Source organism: Gopherus evgoodei, unplaced genomic scaffold (assembly GCF_007399415.2).
Source record: "Gopherus evgoodei ecotype Sinaloan lineage unplaced genomic scaffold, rGopEvg1_v1.p scaffold_315_arrow_ctg1, whole genome shotgun sequence".
Classification (NCBI taxonomy): domain Eukaryota; kingdom Metazoa; phylum Chordata; order Testudines; family Testudinidae; genus Gopherus; species Gopherus evgoodei.
The window spans coordinates 10,301-27,177 of record NW_022059978.1 but is presented as its reverse complement, the minus strand read 5'-3'; the positions used below and the strand labels follow the sequence as shown (position 1 = coordinate 27,177).

At 47.4% G+C, this 16,877-nt stretch overlaps 1 protein-coding gene across 2 annotated transcripts; it reads left to right on the top strand.

The window, feature by feature from the left end:
• The first annotated feature begins 1,335 nt into the window (after positions 1 to 1,335).
• Positions 1,336 to 3,828, top strand: LOC115640367 (zinc finger protein 3-like). 2 transcript variants are annotated; one of them, XR_003997876.1, is made up of 2 exons: positions 1,336 to 1,441; positions 1,800 to 1,835. XR_003997876.1 is itself a non-coding variant. In XM_030543100.1 (2 exons), the coding sequence occupies exon 2, from the start codon at positions 1,806 to 1,808 to the stop codon at positions 2,709 to 2,711; it is 906 nt and encodes a 301-aa protein (XP_030398960.1). In that variant the 5' UTR covers positions 1,336 to 1,441; positions 1,803 to 1,805; the 3' UTR covers positions 2,712 to 3,828. The 2 variants fall into 2 exon arrangements, 1 of the variants encoding a protein (XP_030398960.1); XM_030543100.1 differs by having other exon boundaries at positions 1,803 to 3,828.
• The last annotated feature ends 13,049 nt before the right edge of the window (positions 3,829 to 16,877 follow it).

Genomic DNA, 16,877 nt, shown 5'->3' with positions numbered 1-16,877 from the left:
GCAACCCCTCCCCCCACCTTTTTGGCCATGATCCCACCAAGGCTCCCTGACCACAAAAGTTGCAGAGTGTGTGAAGGAGTCAGCGAGTGAGCTTCAAAGTGGGGGTGGGCTGCAGTCTGAGGGACTGGGAGGCACTGGAGTAACACAGCAGCCATACAGCAGGATGAATAAATGGACCTTTTCTCTCTCTGGCTCAGGGTGGGCAGTTTCTGGGCTGGCCACAGTGGGCTGGTTTGGAGGAGACAAAGCTGCTTTGAGTGCATGGGTGGGAGCGGGCACTAAACAGAGGCACCAGGAGGTGGGGAGCAGAAAGAGAGAGAGATGGGAGAAGGGACCCAGGTAGAGAGCAAGAACTGGGAAACATCAGGAAGGGGAGATACCAATTATAGACACACTTTCAATAACTAGACTGAAAGTGTATAAATAGGTTGAAAATAGCCGCCCCTCAAAACTGGCAGAGCACCCCTCCAGCGCAAGAACCCTCTCCCTTACGGCAGGAGGGGGTGGAAAGGAGTGAGCGGTAGGTGGGAGGCATTTATGGCAGGAGGTTGGTAAGAAGGAGGCATTCAGGAGAGTCTAGGGAGATGGGGCAGGAAGAAGTACAGTGGGGTCGGGGCCAGGATGGGGCACCCACCAGCAAAACCAAAAGTCAGCACCTATGCAAACTGAAACCTTGAACAAAGAACTGCATGACCTATCCAAGCTGTGGCTGTGTTCCAAATGGCCTTCCAAGCCAGCAACTTACCAATACTGCTAAGAACCTGATTTATAGATTTCTGAATGTATCTGACTGCTTTCCCATTTAACAACTTTCTTTCTGTTTCTTGTTTTCTTTCTCTTTCTTATCTAAACTTTTAGTTTAGATACTAATGTATTGCCTGGCATCATGGTATTTTCGGTAAGATCCAAACCCATACTGACTTGGTAACGTGGCTGGCCCTTTGGGATCAAAAGAACATTTTGTTTATGTGCACAGAGTTTTTAAATAACCTCTCACTGTACTGGATGTGGGTGCTGACTGGGAGTCAGAGAAGTGGAATGCAGTAAAGGGGGCTGTGTGATTTATTTTTTCAGCTTCTCAATAACCTGTGTGGGGATTCAGAAGCACAGTTTGTGACTGGTCAGTGAGTTTAACTTCAGTGTTAGCCACCAGTTTTGGGAGCATCTGCTCTCTCTTTTTCAACCTGCCCTGCCCTAGGCATTTTCAGTGAGGACTGCCCCAGGCACACCAGGTCACACTAAGCACTGAAGATAAATTAATAAATGTTTTTTATGACCTAATCTTAAGAAATCCACCAAACTCCTTTGTTTTCTTTTATCTGAGCAGGGTTTCGAGTTTCCCAACCTAATGTGATCTCCCAGCTGGAACAAGGGGAAGAGTCATGGGTCCCAGACCTCCAGGGTTCAGAGGATAGAGAGATCCTGAGAGTTCCCTGCACAGGTGAGGAAACATTAAACCATCTCAGAATCTGTAAGTGCCTGAAGGAAACATCTGGGATGCCCTACAAGCCCTTGAGAGGTCTCTCAGTTTATTATTTTCCCTAGCAGGAGTCATATCCTCAGGGTAAATATAGTTCATGGCTTCCTATAGATCCTAGAAGACACCAGGCATTAGCTTCCTCCCTTCCCCCTGCAAATTTGGATGGGATGCGGAGGCTGAATTGATCCCCTCCTCTCCTATTTAGGGGAAGAATTGAAGGGAGTTCAGTTCTTGATTTTTATTTGATCTCCCTCCAGCGCTCTTTTTGGTTTGGTCTTCCCCTTTCCATCCCTGTTTGAGGTTTCTGTCTCTGTCACAGCAGGTGATGCAATGGTACGTGAGAAAGAGGAGCAGAATTCTCAGCAGGAAAATGTTGAGCAGGTGGATAAACACAGAGAATTATCGCAAAGATAAAAAAAATGTGTTGAAGAGTCATGAGCAGGGAAAATCGTGTGAGACTCAGCACACACCAGAAAGAGAGCAGGGAAACCAGCCAGAAGAGAAAATGGGTAAATTTATTTCCTGTTGGGGAACTCAGAAGAGCGTCAAGGAAACCACAACACAGCAGGAAATCCTCATGGGAAAGAGGGAAAACACATGCAGTGAGTGCGGGAAAAACTTCACTCGAAGATCAGCCCTTTCTGTTCATCAGAGAATCCACACAGGCGAGAGGCCCTATGAATGCAGTGAGTGTGGGAAATGCTTCACTAGCAGTTCAAACCTTTCTAAACATCAGAGAATCCACACAGAGGAGAGGCCATTTGAATGCCTTGAGTGTGGAAAATGCTTCACTAAGAGCTCGGCCGTTTCTGAACATCAGAGAATCCACACAAGGGAGAGGCCCTTTGAATGCAGCGAGTGTGGGAAAACCTTCAGTTGCAGCTCACATCTTATTAGGCATCAGACAGTCCACACAGGGGAGAAGCCCTATGAATGCAGTGAGTGCAGGAAAACCTTCAATCGCAGCTCACATCTTATTAGACATCAGACAGTCCACACGAAGGAGAGCCCCTATGAATGCAGTGAGTGTGGGAAAACCTTCAATCGCAGCTCGCACCTTATTAGGCATCAGACAGTCCACACAGGGGAGAGGCCCTATGCGTGCTGTGAGTGTGGGAAAACCTTCAGTTGCAGCTCACACCTTATCAGGCATCAGAAAATCCACATAAGGGAGAGAACCTATGAAAGCAGTGAGTGTGGGAAAACCTTAGGGCCCAAAGAAGTTTTGTGAAACCCCACTTCCTAGTTCAGTGTGTCTCATTACCGTTCCAGTGGATGCCAGAGTTAGATTGAGAACAATCATCCTTCACCGTTTGGATCCAAAGAGAGGGCACTTCATAGGACATTCCTTCCCCGTGGATCCCAAACTGGCTGCCTGAGTGGGTAACAAGGACTTCCAGGCTGTAGAAATGATAGTAACCAATGAGACAACAAATGTGTCAGGCTCCAATTTCAGACTTCTGGATACTCACATGTTGAGTCCTGATTCTAAAGTTTCGTGTCTGATGCACTGGCTACACAATTAAGCTGATGTTGGTGCAGCTGTAGCACTGCTATTACAGGTGCTCTCCACCAATGGGAGAAATCTCTCCCCAAGAACTTTATTAGTCCAGCTCGCACAAGCGGCGGTGGCTATGTTGCCAGACAAAGCTCTCCTGCTGATGTAATGTTATCTCACAGGGGAGGAGGTTTGTGTAACTACATTTCTCACCGGTGTGTATTTTTCACACCTCTGAGCAATATAGTTATACTGATAAATGTCTTTAGTGTAAACTAGACCTTAGTTTTCTCTTGTTTTATGTATTTACATCACTTCTCCTCTACCTCCTCCTACTTTGAAAGATTTAAAAGTGTGACAAGAGAGGTATTTTTCCTCATGATGCAAACATTCCACCAACACACATGGCAAAAGAGCCAGAGAGATATGAACTCACAGAAGTGGTTGGGACCCAAGTTGAGACAAACCACAACTTGAGCTAAGGTTCAGTTGTTGGCAATGGGGATCACAATAAAACTACTGTACGAGAAGAATTTGTGATCTTTGAATATGTTATTGGTACCAATGAAAATGAAATTATAGGTGAAGTTATTGGTTAAAGAGTAAGAGACTAATTGTTTGATAATCTGAATTATTTTGGAAAACGGAAAGTTGTCTTGTTTTTTGTTTTGTTAGTCATACAGGAAATCATGGCTAATCTTAAAAAGTTAATTTGATTTAATTTACCCTGTGTAGTGTAAGGAGTTCTGGTAGAAAACTTCCCTTCAAAGGCTGGGATGGGAGAATGTGTGTGAGAAAGAGTGTATAAGAGAATATTGGCCCAGTATAGATTTAATTTTTTTGTATTTCAAATATTCAAATAGAACTTATTTTGCTTAGCTTCAAAATTAATTTCTATTAAACGGAAAACTACTCGAGGAGACAAGTTGTTTAACTTTTTACCCACTTAGCCTGTAAGGGTCACTGACTTCCCCACTTCTCTCATTTGCAAAGGAAAGACCTGACATCTGTCATAGGATGTGTCCAACGGGTACGAAAGCTGCAATCTTCAATCATCAATATCAAGGAAAAGGCTGGACTCCACTGCCTTTCATATCTAAAAGCCATCTGGATGCTGATCTGCAATGAAAAGCTATGTTGACATAGCCACATCTCTCAGGGGTGTGAAAAATCTACTCCACAGAGAAGTCGTTAATATTAGTCCCAGTGTAGACAGGGTTGGGTTGAGTTGTCAGAAGAATACTTGCAGTTTTTGAAGTGTAGACATAGCCTTAGGGCTGGTCTACAGTACGCGATTATTTTGGAATTAGCTGAGTTAATTCAAAATAAAACTGATCTCATCCACATCCCAAATCGTGTTTTTCGATTTAAAGGGCTCTTTAATCTGGTTTCTATACTCCACCTTGGCAATGGAGTAGTGCTAAAATTGAGATTGCAGTTCCTGATTAGAGGTACTGTGGATGCTATTTGACATTATTGGCATCCGGGAGCTATCCCAGAATGCTTCCTTGTGAGCACTCTGGACAACACTGTCAACTCCGATGCACTTGCCAGGTAGGCAGTAAAAGCCCCAGGAACTTTTGAATTTCATTTCCTGTTTGGCCACTGTGGTGAGTTCATCAACACAGGTGACCATCAGGACAGTCCACCATCACAGGCGACCATGCAGAGTCCATCATCATGAGAGACCACGCAGTCCTGGATTCACAGATGAGTTCCAGCATGGTCTGAACGAGAGGTACTGAATCTCATCGCATATTGGGGAGATGAATCTGTTATGGGAGAACTACGTTCCAAAAAAAGAAACACAAATACACCTCTACTCTGATATAACGTTGTCCTCAGGAGCCAAAAAATTTTACTGCGTTATAGGTGAAACTGCGTTATATTGAACTTGCTTTGATCCACTGGAGTGTGCAGCCCCACCCATCCTGGAGCACTGCTTTACCACACTATATCCGAATTCGTGTTCTATTGTGTTGCGTTATATCAGGGTAGAGGTGTATGTACGCTAAAGTCTCCAGGGCCATGACAGAAAGAGGCTACTCCAGGGACACAGCAGTGTCATGTAAAAATCAAGGAGCTCAAGCAAGCGTGTCAAAAAGCCAGGGAGACGAATGGGCTCTCTGGGTCACAGCCCCATACATGCTGCTTCTACTGTGAACTGCATGTAATTATGGGGGGTGATGCCACTACTACCCCACCACTGTCCATGGACACGTGCAAGTTGGGAGTTGCACGAAGCAGGGAGAATGACCTTTTCGAGGAGGACAGTGCACAAGCAACAAGTGGGGAATCTATTTTCCCTCATCAAGGTTCCCTCCGCACTCTGAACTTTAGGGTACAGATGTGGGGACCTGAATGAAAGACTCCCTAAGTTTATTTACCAGCCTAGGTTAATAGTAAACTGCCACTACTATGTGTATTCCAAATCTTAGGGGAGAGCCACTTGGAACTCTGCCTTTCCCCAAAGATCTCCCAAGTCCCTAACCTGTCCTTTCCTGGGCAGCCTTGAGACTGATTTCCACCCCCAAGTCCCTACACCCCTTTTCCTGCGTAGGCTTGAGAGTATACCCTCACCAGTTAGTCCCGGCAAACCTGGTGTCTGAACTTTGTGACTTTGTCCTCACCCATAACTATTTCACATTTGGGGACAATGTGTACTGGCAAGGGAGGTATGTGGATCCCACCAGAAGTTAAAATGATAAGTAAGGGAGGGGAGGCTCTACTAAAGGACCTGGGCAGCTTCAAATACTGTACAGGAGTATTTCCACTTCTGACCCATGAAAATAGAAATTGACTTTTCCTTTCCACATTTATCTAATATTCAGAAAGGGAATCTAGCACCTGCCTTCTAGATCTGAACACCCTCAAAATTCAGGAGTGCTCAAGCTCAATTTGGGCAGCTGTTACTTCATTCTTCCCAAATCAAATATGCTGACCCACTGTAATTTGCTGTAGAAATAGTAGGCTAAAATTGAGCAACAAATGCTGGGGTCTTCCCAATGCTAACTGGGACTGGAATTGCTATTTTCAACAGTCATTACCATTCTTTTTTAATCTTGTTTGTTTAAAAGGAAGACAGTGGTCATAGATTATTAGGGTTGGAAGGGACCTCAGGAGACTATCTAATCCAACCCCCTGGTCAAAGCAGGACCAATCCTCCAATAGCCCCCTCAAAGATTGAACTCACAACCGTGGGTTTAGCAGGCCAATGCTCAAACCATTGGCAAATTCCCCATAAAAACAGAGTGGAACAAAAGAATAATAAAGGCACCTCAACTTTTCCTCATTTATGTAGGACAGTCTTATAAGATGGATCCAGATATCTTCCAATCACACAAGCTGAAAATTGTTTCACTTTACTGTAGTTCTGTAACCATGTGGGAACCAGTCCTGTCTGTGTTCTGTGCACATCCAAAATCCCTGCTGAATGCAGAAGTGCCTTGCTTTTGTGACCATCCTACCTGATATGTTCAGCCCTTGTAAGCAAAGCAGGTTCACATTTAGTAATTGGGTGGGAAGCATCTCTGAAAGCCTTAGGTGCTATTGGAGGTGTTGCTTATTCACTAGGTAATATGAGACCTTCCTGTTACAGTAGTAAACCAGTGCCACATAGAATGCACTTTGCTGCTTGAGTCTAAAATGGGGCCTTTGCTTCTATACACAGCCCATTAAAGACAATGAAAAGACTCCCACTCACTTCAACAGGCTTTGGATAGAACTGATTATACACAGGGTAACTCCACTGTTTTCACAGGGTTCTGGTCTCACAGCAGATGGGGGGCATGTGAGCTTGTTGTAGAGCTGCTGCTTAGGGACAGGAACCTCCTGGCACCCCAGTCTCCAAAATCGTTCAGGCTGCACTTTCTGCATGACTAGGTGCTAGCTGAGGGGTGCATGGGAATTGGTGGCCTCTGCTGCCGGTGATGGGAATCTCAGGTATTTAAAGCCATGGCCTAGAGGAGGGAAGTGCCTAACTCCAGAGTCTGCAGCTGCCTAGGGTCAGTGAAGAGGATTTAGAGTCCCTAGTGCTGCTGTTGCAAGGTTCAAGCATGCTCAGCCTTGGCATTGCCACCCCTCCTGCGCGGCTAGTAGCTGCAGCTGTCTAAGGCTGGCCTCTGGCAATTGGCCCCATGGTTATAGCCAGAGAAGCTACAAGTGGCTCTGTGACTACTGGGGCCATTAAGCTAGAGCAGCTAAAGACACTGGAGTTAACATCGAGGGACAGAGGTCACCAGTAGGAAAGGAATGTCAAGGGGAGCAGGGAAAGAGGGAGCAGGTCCGTCTTGCAGAGGGAGCTTCCAGCTGGGTGGGAGCATGTCCAAAGTAGAAAGGAAACAAGTATGAGGAGAGGTGGTGGTGACCAGGTAGCAGACTAGCATGTAGATGGGAGCAGAGGGAGAGAGACTAGTGTCTTCAGATTCCCAAGGGCTAAGTCCTCACTTTGGGGAAATGGTGTTTACAGGTGGCTTGCTCACATGGCAGGATGGGTGCTGAGGGAGGGATCTATCAGAATTGATCAGGTATCTGCTGGCTTTAGAACTTTGAGCACAGATTAGGACCACATGCTGTGACTGGTGACATAGAGGGGTACTGGAGACATGGCTAGAGAAGGTCTGAATGAGGAAGGAGGTAAATCTGTGGGCAGTTTCCTTGATCACTATGAAAGTTCTACTCACTGTGGACACTGGTAAACCCACATGGGTGTACAGCTGAATAAGAAAACCCAGGGGCTGAGGGAGCTTTCTCTGGCAATTCATATAGTCATGTAGAGGTGTGTGATCAAAATGAAAAATGTCTCTGAGATTCAGTACCACGTATACTATGGCACCAATGGCACTGCCCCACCAGGCCCACACTCAGACCCCATAGTGACTACATAGGGGCCTACAAATATGTTTGGTGCCAGGGACCACAAAAGGCTCTGACTGCCCAAGCACTATTTCAGCCCCACATTTTTGGGTAGACCTCCCACAGTGGGAGCTGCAGAGCACTCCTCTGGGACACACACACACACACCCCTCCTGGTGTTGGAAAGGGAACAGGAGAAAGGTCAAAAGAAGCAAGGGACAAAGAGTAAGGAGGGAGGGATGGAGGAAAAGGTGAAACAAAAAGGACAAACCCTAACGTCCCCAGTGATTCTAAGGGAAAAAATCTCAGATGCGGAATAAAATTCTGCCTCCTTAAGCTCGTTTTTTCCATGCCTAGAATTCAACTGTCACAAGATAGATCAGACTGAACAGGTTTCAAACCTCAAGGAGGCTTTTACCTTCTAAACAGGGACGTCTGTTTTCTAGTAAAATCACTAAAAGGGAAAGAGAAAACTCAAAAGAGGTTCCTCCTGGAGCTCACGTACGTGAACTCAAATACTCTCTCAGTCCTCAGAGAGAGACCTGGAGAAGGAGACTTGCTGAATCAAAGCCACAGGGGTTTCTGAGGTTTCTCTGGCCACTCGCCCCTGTCCTGTCTGGCTGATGTCAGCATCTCTCTGTGAGGTCACCACCTCCCCACCACCTTTGACCAATAGTCTGAGGTCCTGCAAAAGGTCTTTGTGATGTCACTGCCACACCCCTCCCTTGCTGTGCCAATGTCCTGCCCCTATCCAGGCCCTTTGCAGGTTTCAGCTACTCCCTGTGGATCACCCCACTCAAGGAGCGTTCTTTCTAGGAAGCAAGCCAGCTAGACAGTAAAACATCAGACGCTGCTCCGAATGCTACACTCAGTTTTTCAGAAATTAGTCAACTTTATGGCCAGAAGAGAACATTACAGCATTGAATCTGACCCCCTGCTTATCACAGGCCTCCTGTATGACACAAGAGCTACTTTTGGGGCAAACACATTCCAGAAAGGCATCTAGTCTTCATTAAATGACATCAGGAGATGGAGAATCCACCCCTTGGTAGCTTGTTCCTGTGGTGAATCATCCTCGCTGTTGACTATTTGTGCCTTAGTTGTAATATGACTTTGTCTCTTTTCACCTTCCAGCCATTGGGTCTTGTTATGCCTTTCTCTGCTACATTAAAGGGCCCTTTAATATCCAATAGTTTCTCTCCATTAAGGCACTTCAACACTTCAGTGAAGTCAACTTTCAATCTTCTTTTGATAAGCTAAACAAGTTGAGCTCTTTCAATAGCTCAGTGGAAGGTATTTTTCTCTAGCCCTCAGAACATTTGGTGGCTCTTTGCTGCCCCAGCTCCAATTTCACAACATCTTTTTCAAACGAGGACACCAAAACCGGAGGCAGTATAAAGGTTGTATAAAGGTAAAATTAAATAGGTTGTAGAGGAGTTTTTTTTTTAACTTGGGCTTTTGTTGCTAAAATTTTTGTGTCTCATGAGTGAGAAAAAACACTCTCAGAATGCCAAAATTTGAGCCATGAAAAGCAGCAGTGTGAACAGCGCTTCGTAGGTGGAGCCATGCTCCCGGTGATGAAGCTACTGCCCCTCATTGGAGGTGGGTTGATTTTGTTGCTGGGGGGGCTCTCTCCCAGTGGTAAGGAGCGGCCACACAGTGCACCTTACAATGGCATGGTTAGAGTGGCACAGCTGCACTGTGGTAAGGTGCGCAGTGTAGACACAGCCTTGGAGCAGGGAGAAAGCCGACAGATACTGAGGAGCACAGGGTTCAGACAGAGACATCCATTAGGAGAGGAACTATTCACAGGGATTCTCTATATCCTAGTAAGGAGGAGAGGATGGAAGGTGATAATGTATAGGTAGGATCTGATGAGAAACAGTGAAATGAAAAAGAGTCTCCCTCAATTATATTATGTAATAGCAGACAGCTAAAATGAGACACGCTATAAGTGCTTAAATACTAATGCTAGATGTCTAAGTACTAAGATGGGTTAATTTGAGTGCCTGGTATTAAGTGAAGATATTGATAGAATAGGCATCACAGAAATCTCTGCACCCCCTCCTGCGTGCATGTGGAGACACTGACCTGTGTGCATGGAGCAGCTGGCATTGCTGCCCCCTGCTCCTCCCTGGAACGCTGCTCCTCTGGGCACTCCTAGGGGCTGCGGGGCAGCAAGAAGTGACATCATCAGAGCTCCCTGCATCCAGGTCACTTTCCTCAGCCGGGTTGCATAAAGGGAGGGCAGAGAGCAGCAGCTTCTGATGCTCCCCTCACAGCACAGGCCAGATGGGGAAAGTGACCAGGACGGATGGAGCACATAGTATTGCTCCTTGCTCCCCCCAACCCTCGATGGGGCCATGGAGGAATGTTGGGGCCTGGTGAGCTGTATCTTTGTGTCACCACTTGCCCCTCCCCCCACAATGTTCCTCCACTGGGTACAAGCAGGGAGAAATCTGAGAGCCCTCGGTAGAATTGATGTGAATGAAGTTGTTTTAATTGTTCACTTTATCATTGTAACTTCTGTTCACCATTTCATTACTCCATTTTGCCTACAATGTAACTTCTGTTCACTATTGTAATTCAAACCCCATTTTAAAATGCTTATTCCATTTTGTGGAAGGCTTGTTGCTGCAGCCTTCATTTTTGCAAGCCCTGCTATAATCTTATTAGTTTAGTTTAGATGTGTGAATGAGGTATGTATGGGTGATAGAATCAGCCTCCAGCGTCAGCCTGTCTTGATGAAATAAAGTTCAAATACCAACAGCTGAAGATGCAGACAACAGCCCTAAACAAAGTAAGAAACATCTACCCTCAAAAGAAAAGGGCAAAAGAACAACAGAAGGAAGATCAAAGCCAAGTCTGAGGCTGAAAGTCACGCCTGCAATTGACGGGTGATCAGTCACCAAACCCAGAGGCAGCGTGACGCAGCAAGACCTATAGACTTTGAATCCAAACTAAAAGCCTATAAAAAAGATGGGTGAGATGAGAGACTTTGGATAACGTTCTGCTATCAACATCAAGGGGCATCGGTGCGCGCCCGACAGAGACTCAGCTCCTCCTCGTGCCCAGCTTTCCTGACTAGTTAGCTGCCACGAGCTACGATCCCAAGCTGCAAACTCAAGCTACAATCAGGACTGGTAACTATCCAGCAGCTGCAGAACATTTGGGGTGTGTGTTTGTGTGTGTGTATGTGTATAAGTATTAAGGTATTTGCTGGTAGTTATAGATCAAATTGTGTTACCATAATATATGTGTCATCTTTGTCTTGCCCCCTAAAACGGTCCTGTGTAGTTTTGTCTGTATAACACCCCCCAGGAAGCAGTGTCTGACACTACATCTGCAGCGTGCACCTTTGCACTGCCGCATGGTGCCCGAGTGTTCTGGCTGATTTGGGGCTCCTGGAAAAGTCTTCCCCATGTCGGCCCCAGGGCTGGAGGAGCTTCCAGTTCTCGCTATGGCCCAGGGGCTGCAGCAGGGACATAGAGCTTCTCTGGTCTCAGGGCTGCAGCGGGGGGGAATAAATGACTGAGCAGGGTGGGGCCAGTGGGGAAGGGGTGGAACACAGGTGACCAGTGGATGTGGCAATGGGTGGAAGGCGTGGAAGGGGTGAAAGAGGGTGGGGCTGCAGGCAGAAGGGGGTTCGGGCCCATGGTTCCAGTGCCAGGGCTGCTGCCCTTGTTCTCTGTTTCCCTGGACTTTGGCATCACTAGCCCCTGCTTAGCGAGTAGTGTTCATTGTTCCTCAAAATGTGGGGCATGACTCCTAAGAGGAAAATTACTCGAGACAAGATTTGTAATCTTTTACCCTGTTATAGGGTAACAGCCACAGAGTTCCCCAGGTCTCTTGTTTGCAAAGCAAAGATGTCACATCAGGCAGGAGATGTCAAAATCTAAAATGGTGATGGATGTGTTATGGGAGCTTTTCTGGGTTGATGGGGAAGGTTGGCAGGGTTGGTTGTTTAATGTAATTTTTGTTTTGTTTTTGCAAGCAGTTATTTTTATAGGTGGTGAGTCCCATTTTCCTTATGAGCACAGCTGTTTAACCCTCAGGCCTGGCTCTGGAAATCTCCTTAGAACATGCTTGATATCTTTGGGGTTCACACATCCACACTACATGCGGTTCACAGCAACAGATATTTTGAGAATTCTGCTGGGTTAAGTGGGCCTTTTCCAAACTGACATTGGCCCAAAGTCTGTCTCAATTCAGCTGGATTGGGATGCATCTGTATCACAGGAGTGGTTCACACTTGATTTGCCCAGAGTCCTCGGGGGAGGTGTGGTAAGATAGGTGTGGTAAGGCAGGAACCAACTCTGATCTGTGTCCACAGCTCAGAAACAGGGCCCCTGGCCCAGCACAGATCCCTGGCGCTCAGTAATGGACTCAAGGCCCCAGGTGCTCACGAATGTCAGGAGAGAAAGACACAAAAAGGTAGAGTTTCCAAAGATCTCAGCCCACTGGCTGCTGAGCTCTTTGGAAAACCTAGCCCCATATAAACTATAACCTACAACCAGTTTCTGGGTCTGGCCTTGGCCCTCCAGCAGCTCCCATTGGGGGTCATTAGCTCAGTCCTGCAGTGGGGCAGTTACACCGCACTGACACTAGCTCCTGTACTGCTGTTGTCTTTAGGGGTATGTAAAAGGGCCAGCAAGTCCAGGGAATCCCCCCATCCCAGGCTCTTTACCGGAGCATTTCTTTTTCCAGACGACTACGCTGATTATAACACCAACCAGGACAACTGCAGTGATAACTCCAGCCACAATGGGAATCAGACTGTTATTTGGTTCTGAAATGGAATAGAGAGAATGATGAATGGGGAAATATCCCCACTAAACCCCACCTTTCATCCCACTGCAGGGATCAGTCAGTCAGCTCCCCAGGTTAGGGCTGGGTCCTGCAACCCTCCACCCCTTCCAGGGAGCTCCAAGCAGCCACCATGCACTACACCCCACCATATAAAGTCCTGGATACGGCCTCTACTACTACAATTTAGCATTGTGCAGGAGGTCAGACTAGATGATCATAATGGTCCCTTCTGACCTTAAAGTCTATGAGTCTATAATAAATATGTAGCACTTAAAATAGAAGACTTTTAGAACATTAATCCATCCAATTTAAGGATGATACTGACATCCATCCTCATAAACTTCTGTGTGGGAGAGGATGGATGTCAGTATCATCCTTAAATTGGAGGGGGAAAAGACTTGCTGAAGGTCACACAATGAGTCAGTGCAAGAGCCAAGGACAGAACCCAGGAGTCCTGGCTCCCAGTCCTTTACCCCCCTTGACAACGATGATTTTCATGACTAATGGAACACAGTCCCATTGTGTGATTCTGGTGACAAACTGAAAACTGACCTCAAAGCTCTGGATTTTCCTGCCATGAATGGCATTACAGATGCAATATGTATTTTTTGAGGGGACAGGAACTGAACAGGAGAGGATAGAGATATTTTAATACTGTTCTTGGTTTATATAAACCTGTTAAACCCTGAGTTCTCTGTACACATTCAGTTTCACTAATCAGCTTCTCCTGTTGTCTGAAAGAGGCAAATAATAATACAGCAAAAAGAAAAATATTGATATGAGTATAAGGAAATGTGGTTTACAACACAAAAATTGGCAGGGGACGTGGTAGCAGGATTATGATGTGAAACCATCTGCTGACTAGATTTCCAGTGCAGGCTGCCCTTTTAGAAACTGTTCTCACTTCCGAATGCTGCATTTTTCCAATCCCAATTAACCAAGGAAAAAAATGGCTGGAAGGCAGCTTCATGTGTAATAAATTCTTCCTTGACTTTCTTGTGCTAGGGGCATAAGAGACTGTCCCCCATGCAGAGCTCTAAGCTGCCTCCTCTCTCCATTCCAAGCCCATACCTTCTCTTCCATCATCACTGTGCACAGAAACAAGCTGCTCCCAAAATTAAACCTCTAGTTCTGGCCACATGGGCAAGAATGAAGGGACCCCACAGCTGTGTTTCTGAGAACCTACTGAAGTTGCTTCAGCTTCCAGCCTGTTCTCAAGACAAATTCTGACTGCAAATAAGGGGCAGATTTGAGTTTCCCCTGGGATGTGGTAAATTCTTGGAGACTTTACATCTGGAACAGGCATCTCTTTCTGAAGGATCAGATCTAGTTTGCCCACAGGCTACCAGGTTAGTCCCTGTTGTGATTTCCTGCCACTTGCTATGCAGAAGCTCAGACTGCTCTCTTCCAGCCTTAATGAATCATGATTAATCTTCTCCCTTCGGAGACACTGTATTGCTGAGATGTATCCAACAGCCCCAGAGGCAGCAAACTGGAGAGCAAGACATGAGCCCCAGGCATTGTGGGTCCCAACTCTAGCACAAGAACTTGACTGCAGAGGAACAGAGCCAAAAGGGACAGGGCCTCACAGACCCTCAGGAAATTCCAGCTTCAGCCTATAAATCCGAATAAGAATTTTTCAGGGGTTGAGTTTAATGGATCCCCCTCTCCTACTAGTAAAACAGATAAACACCACAGACTTCTTACCCCAGGAGATGGAGAGTGGCTCTAACAGGCTCTCATGCTCCACGCAACATGAATAATGGGCTTTGATCTTGGGATCAATCTCCACTGTCACACAGGTCTGGTAGGTCCCATCCCCACTGGGTAGGATGCCTTCAGAGTAGGTCTCTTGCTGTCTGCTCTGTCCATTTTTCAGCCAGATCACGGTGATATGCCGGGGGTAGAACCCACTGACCTTACAGGAGAGGGTGCTGAGGCCGTCATGAGATGACCTGTCACTCACTCTAGCTGTTGGGCGCACTGGGAAAAAGAAGAAACTGAAGTTAGTTGTTTTCAAGCTCTAATCCAGGCAGCCTTTCCTGGAGCTTTGCAGCATGAAATTCTGAAACCCCAGCAGTGGAAGAGGATGAGAGTCCATGAGACGGAATCCCTCTGATGAGAGAAAACCACCATGTTAGAGAATTCCTGTGCCGAATTCACAGCATCAGCAATGGTGAACCCTGAATCCAGATCCCTGACCGGGCACCTGCTCCCAACCACAGTGACACAAGTACCTTAAAGGCTTCACTAAGGTACAGGTGTCCCAGATATCAGTCCTTAATCACATGCTATATTTGTGCTCATCTCCCATCAGTCCATGGATTTGAAAGGGAGAAGAGTCTTGCCCTGGCCATAGGTCAAAAAAAATGAACTAGATAAACCAGGGGTGGGGAAACTTTTTGGTCTGAGGGCCAGATCGGGGTTCCGAAACTGTATGGAGGGCCAGGTAGGGAAGACTGTGCCTCCCCAAACAGCCTGGCCCCCACCCTCTATCTGCCCCCTCCCACTTCCCACTCCACTCAGAACCCCCAACCCATCCAACCCTCCCTGCTCCCTGTCCCCTAACTGCCCTGATCCCCCATCCACACTCCCTGACAGGCCCCCTCAGGACTCCCATACCTATCCAACCCCCCTGTTCCTCATCCCCTGACTACCCCCTCCCGGGAACCCTCTCCCTTGGAAACTCACCCTCTATCCAACCCCTCCTCTAAAGCCCCTTTCGGAATGCTGCCCTGCGGACTCAGGAGGAGCAGGGGCAGCCCCACAGCCAGAGAGAAGCAGTGGTTTCCCCTTCAAAGCGCAGTTTCTCTCCGGCCAGCTGCACGACCACCCGGTGCTCCTCCTGAGTCCTCCACCCACGTCCACGACGCTCCCACCATCTGCATCTCCCTCCCTGCTCCCCTGCCCTCACAGTGCACTTTAAATCTGCCCCTGAGCTGCACTGCCCGGCCCGAGCCCATCCACGCCGCTACGCTGGCAGCGTGGCGAGCTGAGGCTGCGGGGGAGGGGGACAGCAGAGGAGGGGCCGAGGGCAGCCTCCTGGGCCAGGAGCTCAAGGGCCAGGCAGGAGGGTCCCATAGGCCAGATGTGGCCTGCGGGCTGTAGTTTGCCCACCTCTGAGACAAACTGACCAATTAGAGATGGAAACCAAAACTATTTACCCCAGTATCATGGATTTCAAAATGATTTACACATGTTGACAAATCAGTTTCCCAGCCCTTGGCACTGAAATACACATTACATTGCTGTGTATGGCTTTTGTAAAGATGGCCAAGGACAAGGTCATGTTCTGCTGAGGTTTGTGAGAGAAATAAGCAACTAGTATAATTGTTGCAAAAAACTGGGTATAAATGTCGAGTAACCTTGAACACAAAGTGCAAAGTGTTTGGGAAGGGAAAGGTTAGGGTGTGTAAAGATGCGAACTAATTTGGGAAATTTGTGTCCATGGTAACAGACAATGTACTGTGACGGACTCAGACCAGAGGGATATAAGAGGATAGTTCTTTTGAGTACCAGGACGTGGGTGAACACTAGCTCACTGCTTAAAGCCCCTCCTCTAGCCTAGGGAGGGGCCACGAAACCTGGAACCCAACTGAGTTCAGGGGACAACAAAGGCAACAACAGGAACAGGCGTGGGGGTCAAAGGGCCAAAACTAAGGAACCGGAGGGGGACAACGAGCAGAGAATCAGACAGGGCCCACTGCTCCTCGAAGACATCGAAAGAGCCAGCAGACACTGCCCAGAGGAACTCTGCCCGGACACGTGAACGGATGAATGAACCAAAAACGGCCCCACAGTCGCAGGCCCCCCTGCTCTGCCAACCTTCCCTCCCTGGTGTTACAAATGACCACCTTGGCCATAGCTAGGAGGAGGTTGATGAGGTGGTCCCACGACTTCGTCAGTCTGTCCCAAAGCACTCCGCAGGCATTGGCATCAGTTGGATCTGGGAAGAAAAGCCCAGGTTAGAGGGCTCTGACCGTCTCACGCATCTCCACTGGATCCATGAGAGGGGTGCTGACTTCTGCTGAGAATGGGGCTGACCGAATGCTGGAGAAGTGGCCTGCGAGAGATGACATCAAGAGAAATAAATGCAATCCAACCAGGAGTGGCTCGACCATTGTTCCTCCACCCGGACAAAAGTGAACGTAGAGTCATCATCCGGGTGGTAGTCGCGCCAGACGTCCACCAGGGAGTGATGGATTATGATCTCCATGAGGACGTCTGCAGTGGCCG

Coding starts and splice junctions, on each gene's coding strand:
- LOC115640367 (XM_030543100.1), top strand. CDS start 1,806: ATGCAATGGTACGTGAGAAAGAGGAGCAGAATTCTCAGCAGGAAAATG.